The 17,111-nt window shown below is 42.9% G+C and overlaps 1 protein-coding gene across 1 annotated transcript; it reads left to right on the top strand.

Annotated features, from left to right (window-relative positions):
- Positions 1-567: 567 nt before the first annotated feature.
- Positions 568-4,547, top strand: LOC115542301 (tripartite motif-containing protein 16). The gene is made up of 3 exons (XM_030354550.1): positions 568-692; positions 782-1,851; positions 2,798-4,547. Exons 2-3 carry the CDS (start codon positions 783-785, stop codon positions 3,355-3,357), a joined length of 1,629 nt encoding a protein of 542 aa, XP_030210410.1. The 5' UTR covers positions 568-692; position 782; the 3' UTR covers positions 3,358-4,547.
- Positions 4,548-17,111: the final 12,564 nt, after the last annotated feature.

Raw genomic sequence — 17,111 nt, 5'->3', positions numbered from 1 at the left:
TAATTTAGTTAGTTTGTTACTGACTATTCTCCCTTCACACACAGGTAAAACAGCTTTTCCAATATGTGCTCCCTTTGTGTGGAACAAACTTCACATTGTTCTGAACTTGCACTCATTACTCTCTTTCTTTATTATCTGAAAACATCTCCAACAGAACAATGTCTTTAACATGCACATAAATTACTTTTAACGCTGATGTTTTATTTGTTCTGTGTTTAAGTTAGCCGTTGTGTGTTAGCTTTTTGTTTTATGTTCGGCCTCTTTTCTGAAAAATTCTATAACAATCATCTTGACCAGGACTCATTGGAAGAAGAGATTTTGTATCTCAATTGGACCTTCCTGGTAAAATGAAGGATACAAATAAATAAAACAGTCGCAAATCCCCAGTAAATCACCACGATGTCTTTCGTTTTGCACCGGTTCTCTTTGAACCCCAGAAAGATGAGAACACACATCAACGCATTTGAAGAGGCCACACAGTGCGCATTAATCCAGTGCACTCGTGTGCCGTGGTGTTAGGGGAGGAGCCAGGTGTTAGGGGAGGAGAGGAGAGGACGTCGTGTATTGCGGAAACAAAACTTAAGGTTCCGACAAACAAAAGCCACCAGACGTGGAAGCAGTTCTCTCTTTCAGAAGAAAATAAATCGAATTTTGGAAAAAAAAATAGTCTGAAAGACAGAAACAACGACAAGGTGGGTAATGCAGCACAACTTTGCGGGAATAATTCGGTTATGGAATTATAATTATAATGGAATTGCTTTACCTTGTCTTCTGTGTTTAGGATGGCCTCTGTTAAACCTTCCTGGTCTGAAGAGAACTTTTCATGTCCCATCTGTCTGGATGAGTTCAGTAGCCCAGTCACCACACCATGTGGACACAACTTCTGCAGAACCTGCATTACTAAGTTCTGGGATGAAAACGTCCAGTGCAAATGTCCTGTTTGCAACGAGCTTTTCCATGCAAGACCTGATCTACGTGTCAATATACTCTTATTAGAGCTGGCAGCTCAGATTAAAAAGTCTGTACGAGTAAAGGAGCAGCCTTTTGTTGAATCAGCAGAAGTTCCCTGTGACGTCTGTACTGGGACCAAGCTGAAGGCCGTGAAGTTCTGCCTAGTGTGTTTAACCTCTTACTGCCAAACCCACCTGGAGCCACATCAGAGAGTCGCAGTCCTGAAGAGACATCAGCTGGTCGAGCCTATGGACCGCCTGGAAGAAAGGATGTGTAATAAACATCACCGACTTCTGAAACTCTTCTGCAAGACTGAACAGGAGTGTGTGTGTCAGTCCTGCACAGAGACAGACCACAAGTTCCATGCTGTTGTACCTCTAAAGGAGGCGTATGACGTGAAGACGGCCCAGCTGGGGAAGATAGAGGCTGAAGTTCAGCAGATGGTCCTGAGCAGAATACGAATGATTCAGGGGATTAAAGACACAGTAGAATTTAGCAAAAAAGACGCAGATAGAGAGATAGCCGATGGTGTGCAGGTCTTCACCGCTCTGAAGCGCCACATTGGAAAGTGCCAGGATGATTTCCATCGAGCGGTTAAAGAGAAACTCAATTCCACAGAGAAACAAGCTGAAGACTTCATCAAAGAGCTGGAACAGGAAATAAAAGACTTGACTAATAGAAGCTCAGAGGTGAAGCAGCTCTCACACACTAAAGACCACCTCCACTTCCTCCAGGCCTTCAGATCCCTGAAGAATACTCCACCCACCAGGGACTGGAAGACGGTGGAGGTCCGTCCTCCTTCATACGTAGGGACCTTGAAGAGATGCCTGGATCAGCTGGAGGAGACACTTAACATGGAGATGAAGAAGGTGCCTGACCTGAAACCAGGCATAAAGAAGTGTAAGTGTTTTTTTTTGGTTTGCCAACACACAACTATGGAAAGTCCGTACACAGCAGTAGGTGATTTCATTTAAATCCTACTGTGAGTCGACTTCCTTCATCTTAGGTATATTGATATTGTTATCGATCGCAATCACAATTAATCCTACTTATTTTATTTATATTAAACATTTCATTATTTTAATATTTAAATTCTTATAATATGAAACAAGGAAACAAAAAACATGGTGCTATTATTATTATTAATAGCTGTGATGTGTTTTTTTAATTGAAAAATAACCCACATATTTTAATTGTTATTACTAGGCCTATTATAAATGTTTGTAAATAATTATTCGATTTGTCATTGTTTTAGTTTATAAATGATATAATTATGATTATTCATTGCTAACATTATTGTATAATGTTCCTATCATAGTAATTATGTGTATTTTATACTCAAAACATGACATAAAATGTATCTGGTTTATCGTCAAGTTTGCAGTAAATACATGACACATGGCCTGGTGATGTTGTTCAAGGATAACTCCTGAGTGAGTGTGGAGATGGTTGGTTTAACCTGTGTCCACTGATAACCCAAAGGGAAAAGGTTCACGTGCAGCCTCACCAAGCCCCAGAGTCCAATCTGACTCTGCCAGGTGAGGCTGCTTAAACCAGCCATCATCCACACACTCCCACAATGTATTATTAGGAGTCCTACGAAAAACGTAGGAGCCCTATTGTATTCTTTAGAATTATTATTTATTTTTCTCGCCCGAAAAATTCGGCCATATCTCAAAAACGACATGGTTAAATAATAAATAAATCAAAATAAACTTGTACTGGTAAAATGGGTTACGGATGGCTGCTATTTCCACAAGGAAAGTGCAATATTCATGAAACTTTTTATACATGCAGGCATTTCTGTGTGGCTCAGCAGCCTAATTATGTCCTTTTCTCCCGTCAGATGCTTGTGAACTCACGCTGGACCCGAACACAGCCCACAGACATCTCTCTCTGTCTGAGGATGACAGAGAGGCGACACAGCTTGGACGCAATCAAGGGTATCCTTTTCACCCAGGAAGATTTGACTACCGTAGACAGGTGTTGTGTAGAGAGGGTCTGAGTGGCCGCTGTTACTGGGAGGTAGACTGGGAAGAAAGGGTGGATATAGGAGTGACATACAGGGGAATCACAAGGAGAGGAAGGGGGGATGACAGCTTGCTTGGAGAGAACAACATGTCTTGGTGTCTTCAATGTAATGATAATAATGGTGATGATTTTTACTCTGCCTACTTCAATGGTAGTGAAACCAAAATACCTTTCGCCTCTCACTATAACAGAGTAGGAGTGTATCTGGACCGGCCTGCTGGCATTCTGTCCTTCTACGAAGTGTCCCCAGATGTAGGAGGGACCTCAGACACACTGACACACATCCACACCTTCATGCCTACATTCACTCAGGACCTCTACCCTGGGTTTATGTTATATGATTATGGTTCCACAGTGTCTCTGTGTCAGCTATAGTCTCTTCCCTCCTTGCTGCATGGTGGGATTTTGGTCTCTATAGAGTGAGTGACTTTCAAACGGTAGTATCCTTTGTGTCTGTGTCCTTGTCAGTGTGTAAATACAGCGGGTCTAGGGAGTGTTTTGTGATCTTTGCAGCAAGCCAGCAATTGCTGGGCAACATTTTTGTTTGGTCACAATGACAGAGATAACCAAACTCAGAGGTAGTGGGCCATGGTAGAGAACAGTCTGTCAAAAACATGGAATTGAAAATTAAAGACTATTTTTAAAACAAACAATTGTTTGTTAAGTCAGTAAAGGCCTAATGGGGGTTAAAGAGAAGGGGTCTTCTCTGACCAAGAGATCTACAGGTTGAAGAAAATCAGAGAACTGAATGATGATGGCGGTGAAAAGATAATCTGCATCCTAGTGAATTTTTATGGACGGGAATAACAAAATAAGAAGCAGACAGAAAATCTGTTTGAAAACTAATTTGTGTTCCTAAAACATGTGTATCTAAACATAGATATATCCATTGACATACAATAGCTTTATATTTCTATGCGTGATGAACCAATACCTTATAAAATATTGGCCATCATACATTATTAGATTCCACTATATTCTAAAATGTGTGTTTTCTCAGTTGCTATACAATTGCAAATGGTTGCAGTTAGAGCATGTTTGGAGTAGACCGTGTGGTAGAAATTAATGATTATATTCTATGGTAAACTATGATTATTATTAGGCCTGTATATCTTAATGGTAGAAATCACACGGTGCCTGGGAGTCTGGGGTCAGAGCGTATGTTGGAAGGACCCATGATAGGGGCAGGAAGCTGCGGGGTTAATGTGTGCTGACCTCAGACTGGTGTCCTAAATTATTATTTTTGAAACCTTGAACAAAGAAACTGTTGTGTGTGTGTGGATAAAGAAGAAGCTGATCCGTTGACCACGAGTGACTCTGCAGACCCACACGGCTGTTATCGTCGTTGTTCTTCTTCACGATAAAGTCTTCTGTCAATACTTGCTCTGGACCCCTCGATTACTTTTACTCTCTCTCTTAAACTAGTCGAAGTGTTTTATATCTCGGTTAAAATCTACCACAACAGTTGTTTATCATAATAATCTTGACATTACTATAAATTAATATTTCACAATCATATACACTTTTCTGATTTCAATAAAATTTAATAAAAATTAATCTGTGTACCTATTTCTGCTATTGTACTATTTCGGTTTGTTTTGCACATATTTGAAGACCTTTAACTCTTATATATATATATATATATATATATATATATATATATATATATATATATATATAAGAGTTATAATATATATATATAATATTTATTTATATTTTTTGCTTTTTTGTTTGGGTGTGTGTGTGTGTGTGTGTGTGTGTGTGTGTGTGTGTGTGTGTGTGTGTGTGTGTGTGTGTGTGTGTGTGTGTGTGTGTGTGTGTGTGTGTGTGTGTGTGTGTGTGTGTGTGGGATGGAAATTAACACCCGCCACACGCCATTTGCGGGTGGATTTGTATGGTGGCGGGTGAATTGTGTCACTTCATCCGCCACTGTGGCGGGTAATACTTTCCAGTCAGGTCCGATCAAATTTGCATATCTAATACATTCGTTATACGGCGCTGCACAGTTCCACAACCATTACTGTCAACATCCGGGCCCCTTCTTCCTCTACGCCTCTTTTGCTGAACTGCGACCGTCAATATCCGGGATAATATCGGTAACAGGGCTCTCAAGTCTCACGCATTCGGCGTGAGACACACGCAATTCAACCCATGCACACGCTCACACGCCACACGGTAGGGTAACCAGACGTCCTCTTTTGCCCGGACATGCCCTCTTTTTGACACACTTTTAAAAAATGTGTGTCGGAATTTCAAAATCGTCCGGGATTTTATTAAAGCCTCATATATGTTCACATTGAATTTGAGTTGCGTTTCTCTGGGTCGTTCACAAACTAGTTAGGCTACGCCCTCCCCTACTCAGTTCTGTTCGCTTCGCATTGGTGGAAGTGAGTAGGGGGAGTGGTTAAGTAGAGCCTTCAGATTGGACGGTTTGACCTACTCAGTTACCGTCGTGTTTTGTATTTATTATTTTACCATTATTGTTTTATAGGGACAAACATTAACACATTTCTCCTACAGGGGATTGATAAAGTTCTATCTATTGAACAGAAAGAAACACTTGGTCATACTTTACACACTTTACCACAGCATTGGCCTACTGAATGCCACAGATATATTTTCAGCATTGGACTGAATGCCACACATATTTTCTTCTGAATATTAGTGTTAAGGGCATATAATGCTTACTATCATACGTTAGTTACCATGTCTGTGTGGACACATTTGTATGCAGTCACATGTAAATACAAAAAAACAAATGTTCCTATTGACTTATGATGGTGTAGCCATGCATGTTGTTTTATTAATATGTAAATTCGTTTTTTAATGAAAATACTTTGTATAGATGAATTATCCCCAAACTTGTCATCGTAACACCAACTGATGTGTATGATAAACACTTTTCTTATCTATTGTTACTATTATATTGTTTAAAATGTACGCATATATTAAAAAAATATATAGCGTATAAAAAGTGGCTGGTAAAAAAGATGAGTGGCTGGTAGATTTTTAAATCTACCTGCCACAGTGGCTGGTGGGCAAAAAAGTTAATTTCCATCTCTGAGTGTGTGTGTGTGTGTGTGTGTGTGTGTGTGTGTGTGTGTGTGTGTGTGTGTGTGTGTGTGTGTGTGTGTGTGTGTGTGTGTGTGTGTGTGTGTGTGTGTGTGTGTGTGTCCGCATACAGCTGTGTCTGTGTGTGTCTGTGTATATCTATGTTTGCCTGTGTGTCTTTGTGTCCCCTAAGGGGGAGATAGGGTGATAATGTGTGTTCTTTAAAGGGGACATATTATGAAAACAACACTTTTCCTGGGATTTTGGGGGTTGTTTTGGGTCTCTGGTGCTTCCACACTCACACAAAGTGGAGTGGGATATGCATTTCTGAGAGTACCCCGCCTACAGTTACCAAACGAGCGAGTCAGTTTCAACGCCCCCTCCTACGTAGGAAGGGGGCACATTTGAATATCACCTCCCACTTCCCCACCCCCCTCCAATCAGAGCATAGCTAACATTTTGTGGACCAGCGGACGAGCAGCCCCGGCGGGGGGAGCTCGGCAGCTCTGCTCCGGGAGTACAATCCCTTTCTCCGCCGGAACTGCAGGACTGCCGGAGGAGGAGAAAGGGATTGCACTCCCGTGGCTGAGCTGCCGGACTGCCGCCGAGCTCCCCCCGCCAGACTGCCGGCAGCTCCGGCGGGGGGAGCTCAGCGGCAGTCCGGCAGCTCAGTCCCCCAATTCTTCTCAACCATGGCCGAGATAACCCCCACTACGAGTCTTTACTTGTTGTGGTAGTACCAGAGAACGTCAGACGCAGTACCAGAGACGTCAGACGCAGTCTTTATGATTCATAATATCATCCGAGGCGCTGATAGCTTTTGGCCGTGATTAGATATATCTATATATTATATAAAATTATGATTATATAATTTAGAAATAGAGCTTCAGGAGTCCGCACACTCGTTGGTCGATGGGCAGCAGTTCATTTGCATTAAAGCTACAGACACCAGAAACAGCGCATTCTGAAGGGACTGAAACAGAGGGGAATAGCGGTAGGAGAGAATCTTTTTTCCCAAAAGCTATTTCTAGCAAACAACTTGAAAAACATGTTTTCTGGAACTCATATACTATGTTTACTTGTTGGGAAAACACCATTATCTGTCTCCTTTAACCAAAGCTAGCTCCCTGAATGTGGAACTGAACAGTTTCTTTACTTAGTTCATGTTTCAGCTTTGTTTCTGTATGTTTTGTTTCTCTCACGGGGAACACTGAACGGTGGTCATCGTTCCTCCGCATACAGTGATTCTATTGGTAATCTTATCCTCCACCTTTCTGTTAGGCATTATCCTGACTTTACCAGTTTTATTAAGTTGAATAAAGGCAAAAACCTGTTGACCAACAAGGAATGTTGACTGTGTATCCCGACGAATGTCCTCTCATGCTTGTGTGGAAGGGAAGGTAACAGTCCATCACTAGGACCCAGGCAAGAGGCGGAGTCTATAAAAAGGGGCGGGAGGCTCACCTGGGCCTCTCTGCCCTGAGACTCACCTGAGGGAGCAGCTGAGGCCCTGGTTGGCTGTTTGATTTGACTCTTCGTGTTAGGTGAGGGACTCACACTCGGAGTGATTACAGCCAAGAAGCAAGTCTAGCAAGATTTTAAACAACGTCAATATAAGAACCATCCACTGTTTTCCCCTTATTAGATGTTTGTGTGTCTTTAACTGATAACGAGTATGGGCCACTTTCAGTTATCTTTCTTGTGGGGCTGTCTGCTGTGTTAAAGGGGAGACAGATGGGCAGAATATCCCTCTTGCTGGTGTGATTGATTGTGTGGTTTGTTAGCTTACTGTGAGTAGGTACATTTCAGTGCTGAAGAACAGCGTTGATTTGCTTTGAATTGGTTCCTGTGTAATGGTGGTTTCATTTTGTCTACATATTTTAATGCATAACTACACTAACCTCCCCTGGTAATGCAGTCTAGACCTGTGCTGTTTATTTTCTTTGTCCATTCATCATTGATTTGATTTATGTCCTTACTGTACAATTGACTTCATCCCTCCTTTATTGCGGCCTCCATTCAGGCCTTCTACTGAAACTCCCTTGCTGCCGCCTAGTTGAATAGAGTCTTTTATGTCATGCATTGTCAATAGAGCCTCTATACGTCATAGTAGCCTCTGGCTCCAGTCTAATCTGGGTCTTGTCTATTGAACATCACTGGGTGGGTCACACTTGAGACGATGTTCATTATAGTGCTGCTGGTGTTTTTCACAAGTCTAGATAGATAGATAGGCAAGGCAAGGCAAGGCAACTTTATTTATATAGCACTTTTCATACACAAGGCAGACTCAAAGTGCTTCACATATAAACATTGTTATACAATAAAATAAAATAATAGATAAGTAAAAGAAAACATATGCAAAGAAATGAGTAAAATAGAAAGTGCAATGTATTTAAGATCAGAACAACAGTCTCTCTGGTATCCGCGTCGGGACTTCAACCCGACCTAAAGGAACTTGGTACTTTCTCTGGGACTCCAACCCGGATTCTAGTAACCCTTATCCTTTCTCTCTGGTATCAGATCATGTATCTTTCTGGTAAAAATAGAAAATTTAATTGAAAGTTAAAAAGGCTTTTTAGTAAGTAAAATTGAAAGTGCAATGTATTTAAGAAAGTGAGAAAATTAAATTGAAAGTTATTTAAGATCAGATCAACAGTCTCTCTGGAACCCAAGTCGGGACTACAACCCGACCTAAAGGACAATATTCTAGGACTCTAACCCAGCTTCTAGGACTCTAGCCCAGCAACCTTTCTCTCTGGTATCAGATCATGTATTTTTCTGGTAAAAATAGAAAATAAAAGGGAAAGTTAAAAAGGCATTTTAGTAAAATAAAGGTAAAGTATTTAAGATTTAGCAGAAAGCTAAAGCAAACATAAAAGTCTTCAATCTTGTTTTGAAGGTGCTCAGAGGTGGGGCAAGTCTTAAATCCTCAGGGAGTTTATTCCAGCTATTTGTTGCATAGTAACTAATAGACAGACAGACAGACAGACAGACAGACAGACAGACAGACAGACAGACAGACAGACAGACAGACAGACAGACAGACAGACAGACAGACAGACAGACAGACAGACAGATAGGACTTTATTGTCCACGAAGAGTTCTGAACCAGAGACAAAGTTCACGGGAGGTGGAGGATGGGGAGAGGGGTGGCAGGGCATCTGTCTGCATAACAACCAGGGGAGTGGAGAGATATCAGCCTTCCAAGGCCGAAGTGTGGGAGCCGAATAAAGATAACGATTGCTTTGGGTCAGGCCGACTCTGCAATTTTTAGCCAACCTTAAAGTCTCTCTGATACTCTCTGCAGTAATCCAAACTCCAGAATCCAGAATCCAAAAAGCCGAATTTCGGTGGCCTGTTTAAGCCCGATCCAACTTCACCAGAACGGTATCCAACTTGCGATTATGTTCGCACATCGCATAAGTCTGACATGCTTTGACTGTGTGTGTGTGTGTGTATGTGTATGTGTATGTGTATGTGTATGTGTGTGTGTGTGTGTGTGTGTGTGTGTGTGTGTGTGTGTGTGTGTGTGTGTGTGTGTGTGTGTGTGTGTGCGCCCAGTGGTGTAGTCTATTTTATTGTAGTGGGTACTATGATGATTCCCTCCAAGCCTCGTACAAACCCGTCCCACCGGTACGTGTACGTGTGTGGCGCTTATGGGGTGTCGCACCACACTCACCAACGCAGGGGTCTACAACCCGCTGATTTAAGAGTATAACGATTATCAACAATCATGGAAGGCTGAATAGGTTTATCAGTTTTAATAACAGTATGAACAAATAGAGCACAAAAATGACAAGTTGTCCTTTGTATATCTAGCAGCAATAGCACACACACACACACACACACACACACACACACACACACACACACACACACACACACACACACACACACACACACACACACACACACACACAAACACACACCAAACCCAGGGGGTCATCCAGACTGTTTCGCTGTCTGCTGCTCTCAGCTCTGCTGCACGTGTGTGCTCTATGCGCGTGCAAATCGGGGAGAGTTCCTATAGCAGCGTAGCGCCAATGAGCAGCTCGGGGTTGGATAAAAAGTATTCGGGGAAGCCCCGGAAACCAGGTGTTGTGCCGAAAAGTGATCAGCTGCCAGAAAGTGATTTCAGCCGCGGGAGCGCGCACAGCCTGTTAAAGCCAGGCTATTATATCGCCTCGAAACGTGTGTGCGGCAGCAAAGTCAGATCAGTCATACTAGTCAATAGCACTACAGGACTATTGTCCGCTGTATTAACACAGATATGTATTTTAAGGTGACAAGACATTGACGTTGTACGGGGATCGACGTCTGATCAGTCATAGGCTACTAGTCAATAGCACTACAGGACTATTGTCCGTGAGACAATTATCCTTCTTTATGTTTTTAAAACACTGTAATCGAAATTATTTCTGTGTGTCTATTTTATACAATAAAACATGCATTTTCTTACTATGCATTGTTTTCCCAGATTATAGATTTTTGAAGAAGAATTTTTTTGTGTAAGAAACACGACCGACTTCTGGAGCTCTTCTGCAAGACTGAATAGGTGTGTGTGTGTCAGTTCTGCACAGAGACAGACCACAGGTTCCATCCTGTTGTACCTCTAAAGGAAGAATATGAAGTGAAGATGGCCCAGCTGGGGAAGATAGAGGCTGAAGTTCCGTTGATGATCCAGGAGAGACAACAAAAGATAACGGAGATCAAAGACAAAGTAGAATTGAGCAAGAAAGATGCAAACAGAGACATTGCAGATGGTTTGCAGATCCTCACTGCTCTGAAGCGCCAAATTGAAAAGTGGCAGGATGACTTCAACCAAACGGTTAAAGAAAAACTGAAATCCAAAGAGAAACAAGCTGAAGACCTCATCAAAGAGCTGGAGCAGGAAATAGAAGATCTGACCAATAGAAGCATAGAGGTGAAGCCACTCTCACACACTAAAGACCACCTCCACTTCCTCCAGGCCTTCAGATCCCTGAAGAATCCTCCACACATCAGGGACTGGACGACGGTGGAGGTCCGTCCTCCGTCATACGTAGGGACCTTGAGGAGATCTGTGGATCAGCTGGAGGAGACACTGAACATGGAGATGAAGAAGCTGCGTGATGATGCTGAACTGAAGAGGGTCCAGCAGTATGAAGTAGATGTGACTCTGGATCCTGATACAGCTCATCCCAATCTCATCCTGTCTGAGGATTGGAAACAAGTACATGATGGAGGTGTAGGGAAGATAGGCCTACTCCCAGACAACCCTAAGAGATTTACAAAGTATATGTATGTTCTCACAAGGCAGAGCTTTTCCTCAGGGAGATTTTACTTTGAGGTCCAGGTTAAAGACAAAACTTCATGGTGGTTAGGAGTGGCCAGAGAGTCCATCAACAGAAAAGGTCAGAAAAAATTGACCCCTGAGAATGCTTTATGGACTCTTCACTCATATAAGGATGGGTTTATATTCCAGGATGACCCTAATGTCTGTCACCCTCTGAGAGCTGAGCTCCAGAAGGTGGGGGTGTTTGTTGATTATGATGAGGGTCTGGTCTCCTTCTATGATGTGGAAGCAAGGGTTCATATCTACTCTGTTACTGGCTGCACCTTTACTGACTGTCTGTATCCAATCTTCTGCCCAGGTCTTTAGGATTATAATGGTAACAACTCTGCCCCCCTGATCATCTGACCTGTCAATCTAACAGACTAGGACTTTTGTTTGATAATAAAATAATCAAACAACCAAAACAACTAATGGTGTTTCCTGAATTAGAATCTCTACTATGTGAGATCTGAGAGATCTGCATTAATTTTGTACTGCTGTCATTTAACAAGGAGAAATTGAGTAGGAAGTGAACCCTGATTATTCAAATTATAACCCATTGTCAATTAGATAACATTATAGCCTTCATTTTCTGTTTTCTCCAGTTTTTTAAAGATTTACTGCTATACAATTATTAATGGGCACAGTTATGTAAAGAATTTTTTGAGGATTAAGGGTATATCATCATCTAACATTACTAGTAGTTCATACTTCGGAATCATGAATGACAACATAATCAAATCTAAAAATACTTTTCTGATGTTAATAAAAATTGAAATGATCTGATGAGTAAATGACTTTTAATGTCCACCATACAACAACCCAACATGTGTTCCACCTTACACAAAGCTCCTAGTGACTACATGTAAAGATTCCCCCCATATTTGTGAGTACCGTGACTTTGTCTTGTCATCTCTCCTCTCCATCCTCTCATCTTAGTTTCTCCTCTCTCCTTCCTCTCTTCCACATCGTCTCTCCTTTCTCTGCTCTCTTTGCTAACTCATCCAGGGTTGTGTTAATTATTGTCTTGCATACACATTGCATGTTTGGAAATACCCGTTAGATTTTTCGCTGCCATAGTCTACGACCTGTGCCCTGGCACATACCAGCAGCAGTCCCATAATCAGTGTTATGAGTGACACCCAGTGGCGGGAGCAGGTATCACCACAGAGGGGCGGGACGTTCTTTGTGTCTCCTAATCCTTGCTCCCTGTATTAATATTAAATAGTGTAGTTGAACAAATAAGCTGTATTCCTCACGTTCATTACACTGGGCAGTGGCGGACTCAGGGGGGGGGGGCAGGGGCGACCGCCCCCCCTCGTGGCTCAATGGTTGAAAAAGCGCGCTAAAGTGCCCTTCAAGAGTGTCGAAAATGAGACGAAATGCCTTATTGGTTGCCCTTTTCACGTGCAAAACATGATTAGGTGCCCTCTAGGGTGCTGCTTCATACAATAAATTATGATGATGTGCCCTCTAGAACAAGAAAATTCAATGACGTGCCTTAATGAGTGCCCTTATAGTCCCCTTCTGCCCGTCTGGTGCCCTTTTAGTGCCCCCTTTAGTACCCTGATAGTGCCCTTCTGCCCGTCTGGTGCCCTTCTAGTGCCCTGATAGTCCCCTTCTGCCCGTCTGGTCCTTCTAGTGCCCTGATAGTCCCCTTCTGCCCGTCTGGTCCTTCTAGTGCCCTTCTAGTGCCCTTCTAGTGCCCTTCTAGTACCCTGATAGTGCCCTTCTGCCCGTCTGGTCCTTCTAGTGCCCTTCCAGTGCCCTTCCAGTGCCCTTCTAGTGCCCTGATAGTGCCCTGATAGTGCCCTTCTGCTCGTCTGGTCCTTATAGTACCCTTCTAGTGCTCTTCTGCCCATCTGGTGCCCTTCTGCCCGTCTGGTGCCCCCATGGTTGAAAAAGTGTGCTAAAGTGCCCTCTATGGTGGTGAAAATGGGAGAAAGTGCCTTATTAGCTGCCCTTTACACGTGAACAAAAATTAATGAGTGCCCTAGGTTGCCCCTGATGATGATGATCTGCCCTCTGGGGCAAGAATATGGCAAACCGAAAAAAACATGTTGTGGTTAGCTATTGAGGTGCAGACATTCCTCTCTTTGGTAGCTGATGAACGGGGAATGCGAGGCGTTGCTTTCATGTGGCGTCGCCATGACAAACAGCTACATCGAGTGGTACTTAAATCTCCACTGGATAACGAAGCAAAAAGCGGATTAAGAGTATGTCAGTACCCATAGTGGAAAAGCGCAATTAGATGCCAAGTTAGAAAAACCTAATATTTTCAGTTTGCATAATCCGTTTAAAATGTATATACATTTTTTGAGCGTTCAAGATCATTCAAGTGTAGGTCATTTCATGCAAGAGAGACGATAATGGTCAGCTATCACCTCAACATGAAAGAAAACTTCCTTCAATGTTTCCGTAGCTGGCTGTCAGCGGTCAAAGACTGTATGGTAGCGCCACATTGAATTGTATCCAGTCTAATTTTTACTTAAATGTTAGTAAAGATGAAAGCAATAAGGCATCCTCCTTTCTTTGGCTAAAATGTGAAAGTGCACAATGATGTGAACAACTCATTTTGGTGTTTATAAAGTCGCTAGAATAAGGGGAAACAGTGTCTTTGAAGCAAAAAAAATTCTGCGGGAGGACCCTCAGATCCCCCGTTTAAATTATGATCCCAACTATTCTGTTAAGTGCTACATGGAGATGTAACACGTCAGGGTTTTTTCTGGAAAAAAAAGTAGCAGGGAGCAGACTCCTGCGCAAAGCCGAGGGAGCACCGCGACCGAGGCGGGGGATGGTGTGGAAGGGGGGTCTCCCCCTTCCACGGTGCGAAGCCTTTGAAAAAATAATGATTAAATGGTACATTCTGAGGCTATCTTAGAGAGAAATTCTAGCTCTTGTGGTCATCCTGAAAAACTAAAATACTATCAACTTTTGGTAGACTTGTACAACTTTACCCTGTAAATAAACACGACAAATTTCAAAAATATTGGCTAAACTTTTATTAAGTAGGACAAATCACAACAGCAGCCGTCTGTTCCTGAGACTGCCCAAATGGCTCACTGCCTTGTCAAAATCAAATTGATCAATTGCAGGCCCCTCAATACTGATCCTGAGGAGGTGGTTCAGGGTAGCGTTAGTCATGGTAGACCTCCTGTGCCATGCCTCTATGGAACAAGTTTTGGGGCTCTAGAGTCAATAATGGCGACGCTATAGAAATGTTACTATTGTTGTCGTTTTCAGTTTTGCACTTTGCAGACGGTCCCTAAGCTCGCGGCTGAAAGCCGACTGCTCGTAGAAGCCAATGCAATTCAGTTTTGCACTTTGCAGACGGTCCCTAAGCTCGCGTCCGAAAGCCGACTGCTCGTAGAAGCCAATGCAATTCACCGTTCGCTAAAGACGGCTCGTTTGGATGAAAACTATGTTGTAGCTGGTTCTCTGGGTTACTACACTTTTATTGGGCTAATTCGGCCATGCAGCTGCCATTTAGTTCCCTGCTACGGGTTCCCTGGTAACAGGGAACCCTGTTCGACTGTTCGACTGTTCTCGCAAAACTCTTGATCAACACTCAGCATTTGTTTATTTCTGTCGTTCATTGAAACCGCTTTGTGCAGAGAGAACTGGAATGGTCTTGTATACTTGCTTAGCATCTTAGCGCCTAGACCAAAAACCCATTCAAATACATAGTAGCTAGCTAGCTAGCTGCTAATAACTTTAACGTTAGCATGTCGACTCGGTCTGGGAAACTCCAATTCGGATCGGAATATTTTTGGAGTAATTATAAGTTATTTGAGGATCAGACACATTGTCAGGTGGTGGTGTTGGGATATTTTCGCGGAGAAAAGATCGTTTTGAGAAATGGTGTATGTTGTACAGCAGCATGTAAGTACAGATCCAAGTCTGACAGGTTCAGTCGGCATTTCGGTAGGATGGCGCACGCCGGGAGTATCGGGGCGCAGCGCCCCTGTTCCCTTGTTTAGAAAAAACCCTGCAAGTGCCCCGAATGGGACCTTCAAGGCAGCACTTGCTAAGGTTAGGGGATAGGACCTTCCAGGCAGCGCTGCCTTTAAGGCTCCGTTGGGGGAACAAAACACCATCAAGTTAGAAAAGCCACTGTGTCCGCTGGTGGGGCCCCATGTTGTCCAGAATGTGCCCTTTTTATTTTTCGGCCCTGCCCTTCAAACAGTCTGAGTCCGCCACTGACACTGGAAACGATTCTACTTCTTGAAATGGCGGATTTAGTCCCCATCATCATTTAATAAATATATCCAAAACAGTTCTAAAATGTATTACTTCAGTTGTTTCTATTTTAACATATTTTAGACCAGCAATATTTGATATTGTTATCACTGGGCTGATGTGTAATGTCTACTTCTACCTTCAGGGGGACCACTAGTCCTTCACATGTTGGACATTCACTCCGTTGACTGATTCCTAACACAAACTGTAGCCTATAACCTATTTACAAATTATATTTTAAACCATATGTTGCAGTACATCTAATTAGACTGTTTATTTAATATTGTGAGTGTCATTTCAGCGCATGATTAAAGGACCATGGCATGCTACTTCATGGATGCTTTTATATAGGTGTTAGTGGGCCCCTAATACAGTACTTGAAGATGTTCAAGAAATTCAGCCTTGGTGCAGAATTACAGCCACTACGAGTGGGCTCCGGCGGGAGACATTCTATGGATAGAGATAGATGGTGCCTCGTGGTGGTGGTGCCTCGGCAGTGGGCAGCGGGGCTCAGGCGGGAGACAATCGCGGGCAACAATCCCTTTCTCCTCCATGTTATGGTTCATGTACTTCAGGGAGTCAAAGCCAAAGTTCCATTCCCCCAATTCCGTCTCAACAATGGCTGAGATAACCCCCACTACGAGTCTTGTTCTGGAAATCTTATGTGTCATGTTATTTTAAAGTTTGGTGACGCTGGTCGACCATTGGAACTTTAAAGGGACACAACTATTTGCATTAAGCTTTGTATCTTAAGAAACCGAGTCATATATTTCAGCTTAAATGACGCAAAACTACGATATTAAAGCAGCAAGCTCTAAAAACCTACAAGCACGAGTTCCTCGCCAAGGGGGTGGGACGACCACTGACGATAAAGACCTATTACAGACAGACAGACAGAAAGATCAGTGCCAGTGGGTGGGACTTAGGGGTGCATGGATAAATGGTATAGAGAGTTCACCGGTGTGAATTTGCGCTATCGGATGGATTTTGACGTTACCTTGTGACCGGTGTGACCGGTAGATCAAACGAGCGCAAAAGAAGCAATGATGTAGTACCAGAGACGCAGTCGTTTATTCATTATATCATCCGGTGCAAGCAGCTTTGGCCGTGTTCTATAAGATATTCTAGAATACTCCGGGAGCTCCGGCGGGAGACCTGGAGCTCTACATCTGGATGATAAAATTGAATATGTATATAGTATCACGGCCTAAAGCTGTGTGCGCCTCTGGATGATATTAAGAATAAAGTACTGCATCAGGTTCTCCGACGTCTCTAGTCCTTCCAAATCAATCTGAAGTTGCGGTTCAATCTGGACTTCACAGAGTCAAAGCCAAAATTTCTCCCCCCAATTCCTTCTCCACAATGGCCGAGAATCAATACACAGGTCTTATTATGCAAACCCGCACCCGGCCGTGTCCTTAAATTACATTCTGCACCCGACCAGACCCGCTATTAATTGATACTGATGACCGGCCTGCAGCCGAAGGAAAATTAGACACATTCGATGTAACGCCGGTGATTTACA

Source organism: Gadus morhua, chromosome 4 (genome assembly GCF_902167405.1).
Source record: "Gadus morhua chromosome 4, gadMor3.0, whole genome shotgun sequence".
Taxonomy (NCBI): domain Eukaryota; kingdom Metazoa; phylum Chordata; class Actinopteri; order Gadiformes; family Gadidae; genus Gadus; species Gadus morhua.
The sequence above is the reverse complement of the archived record's forward strand: the minus strand, read 5'-3'. Positions and strand labels throughout refer to the sequence as shown.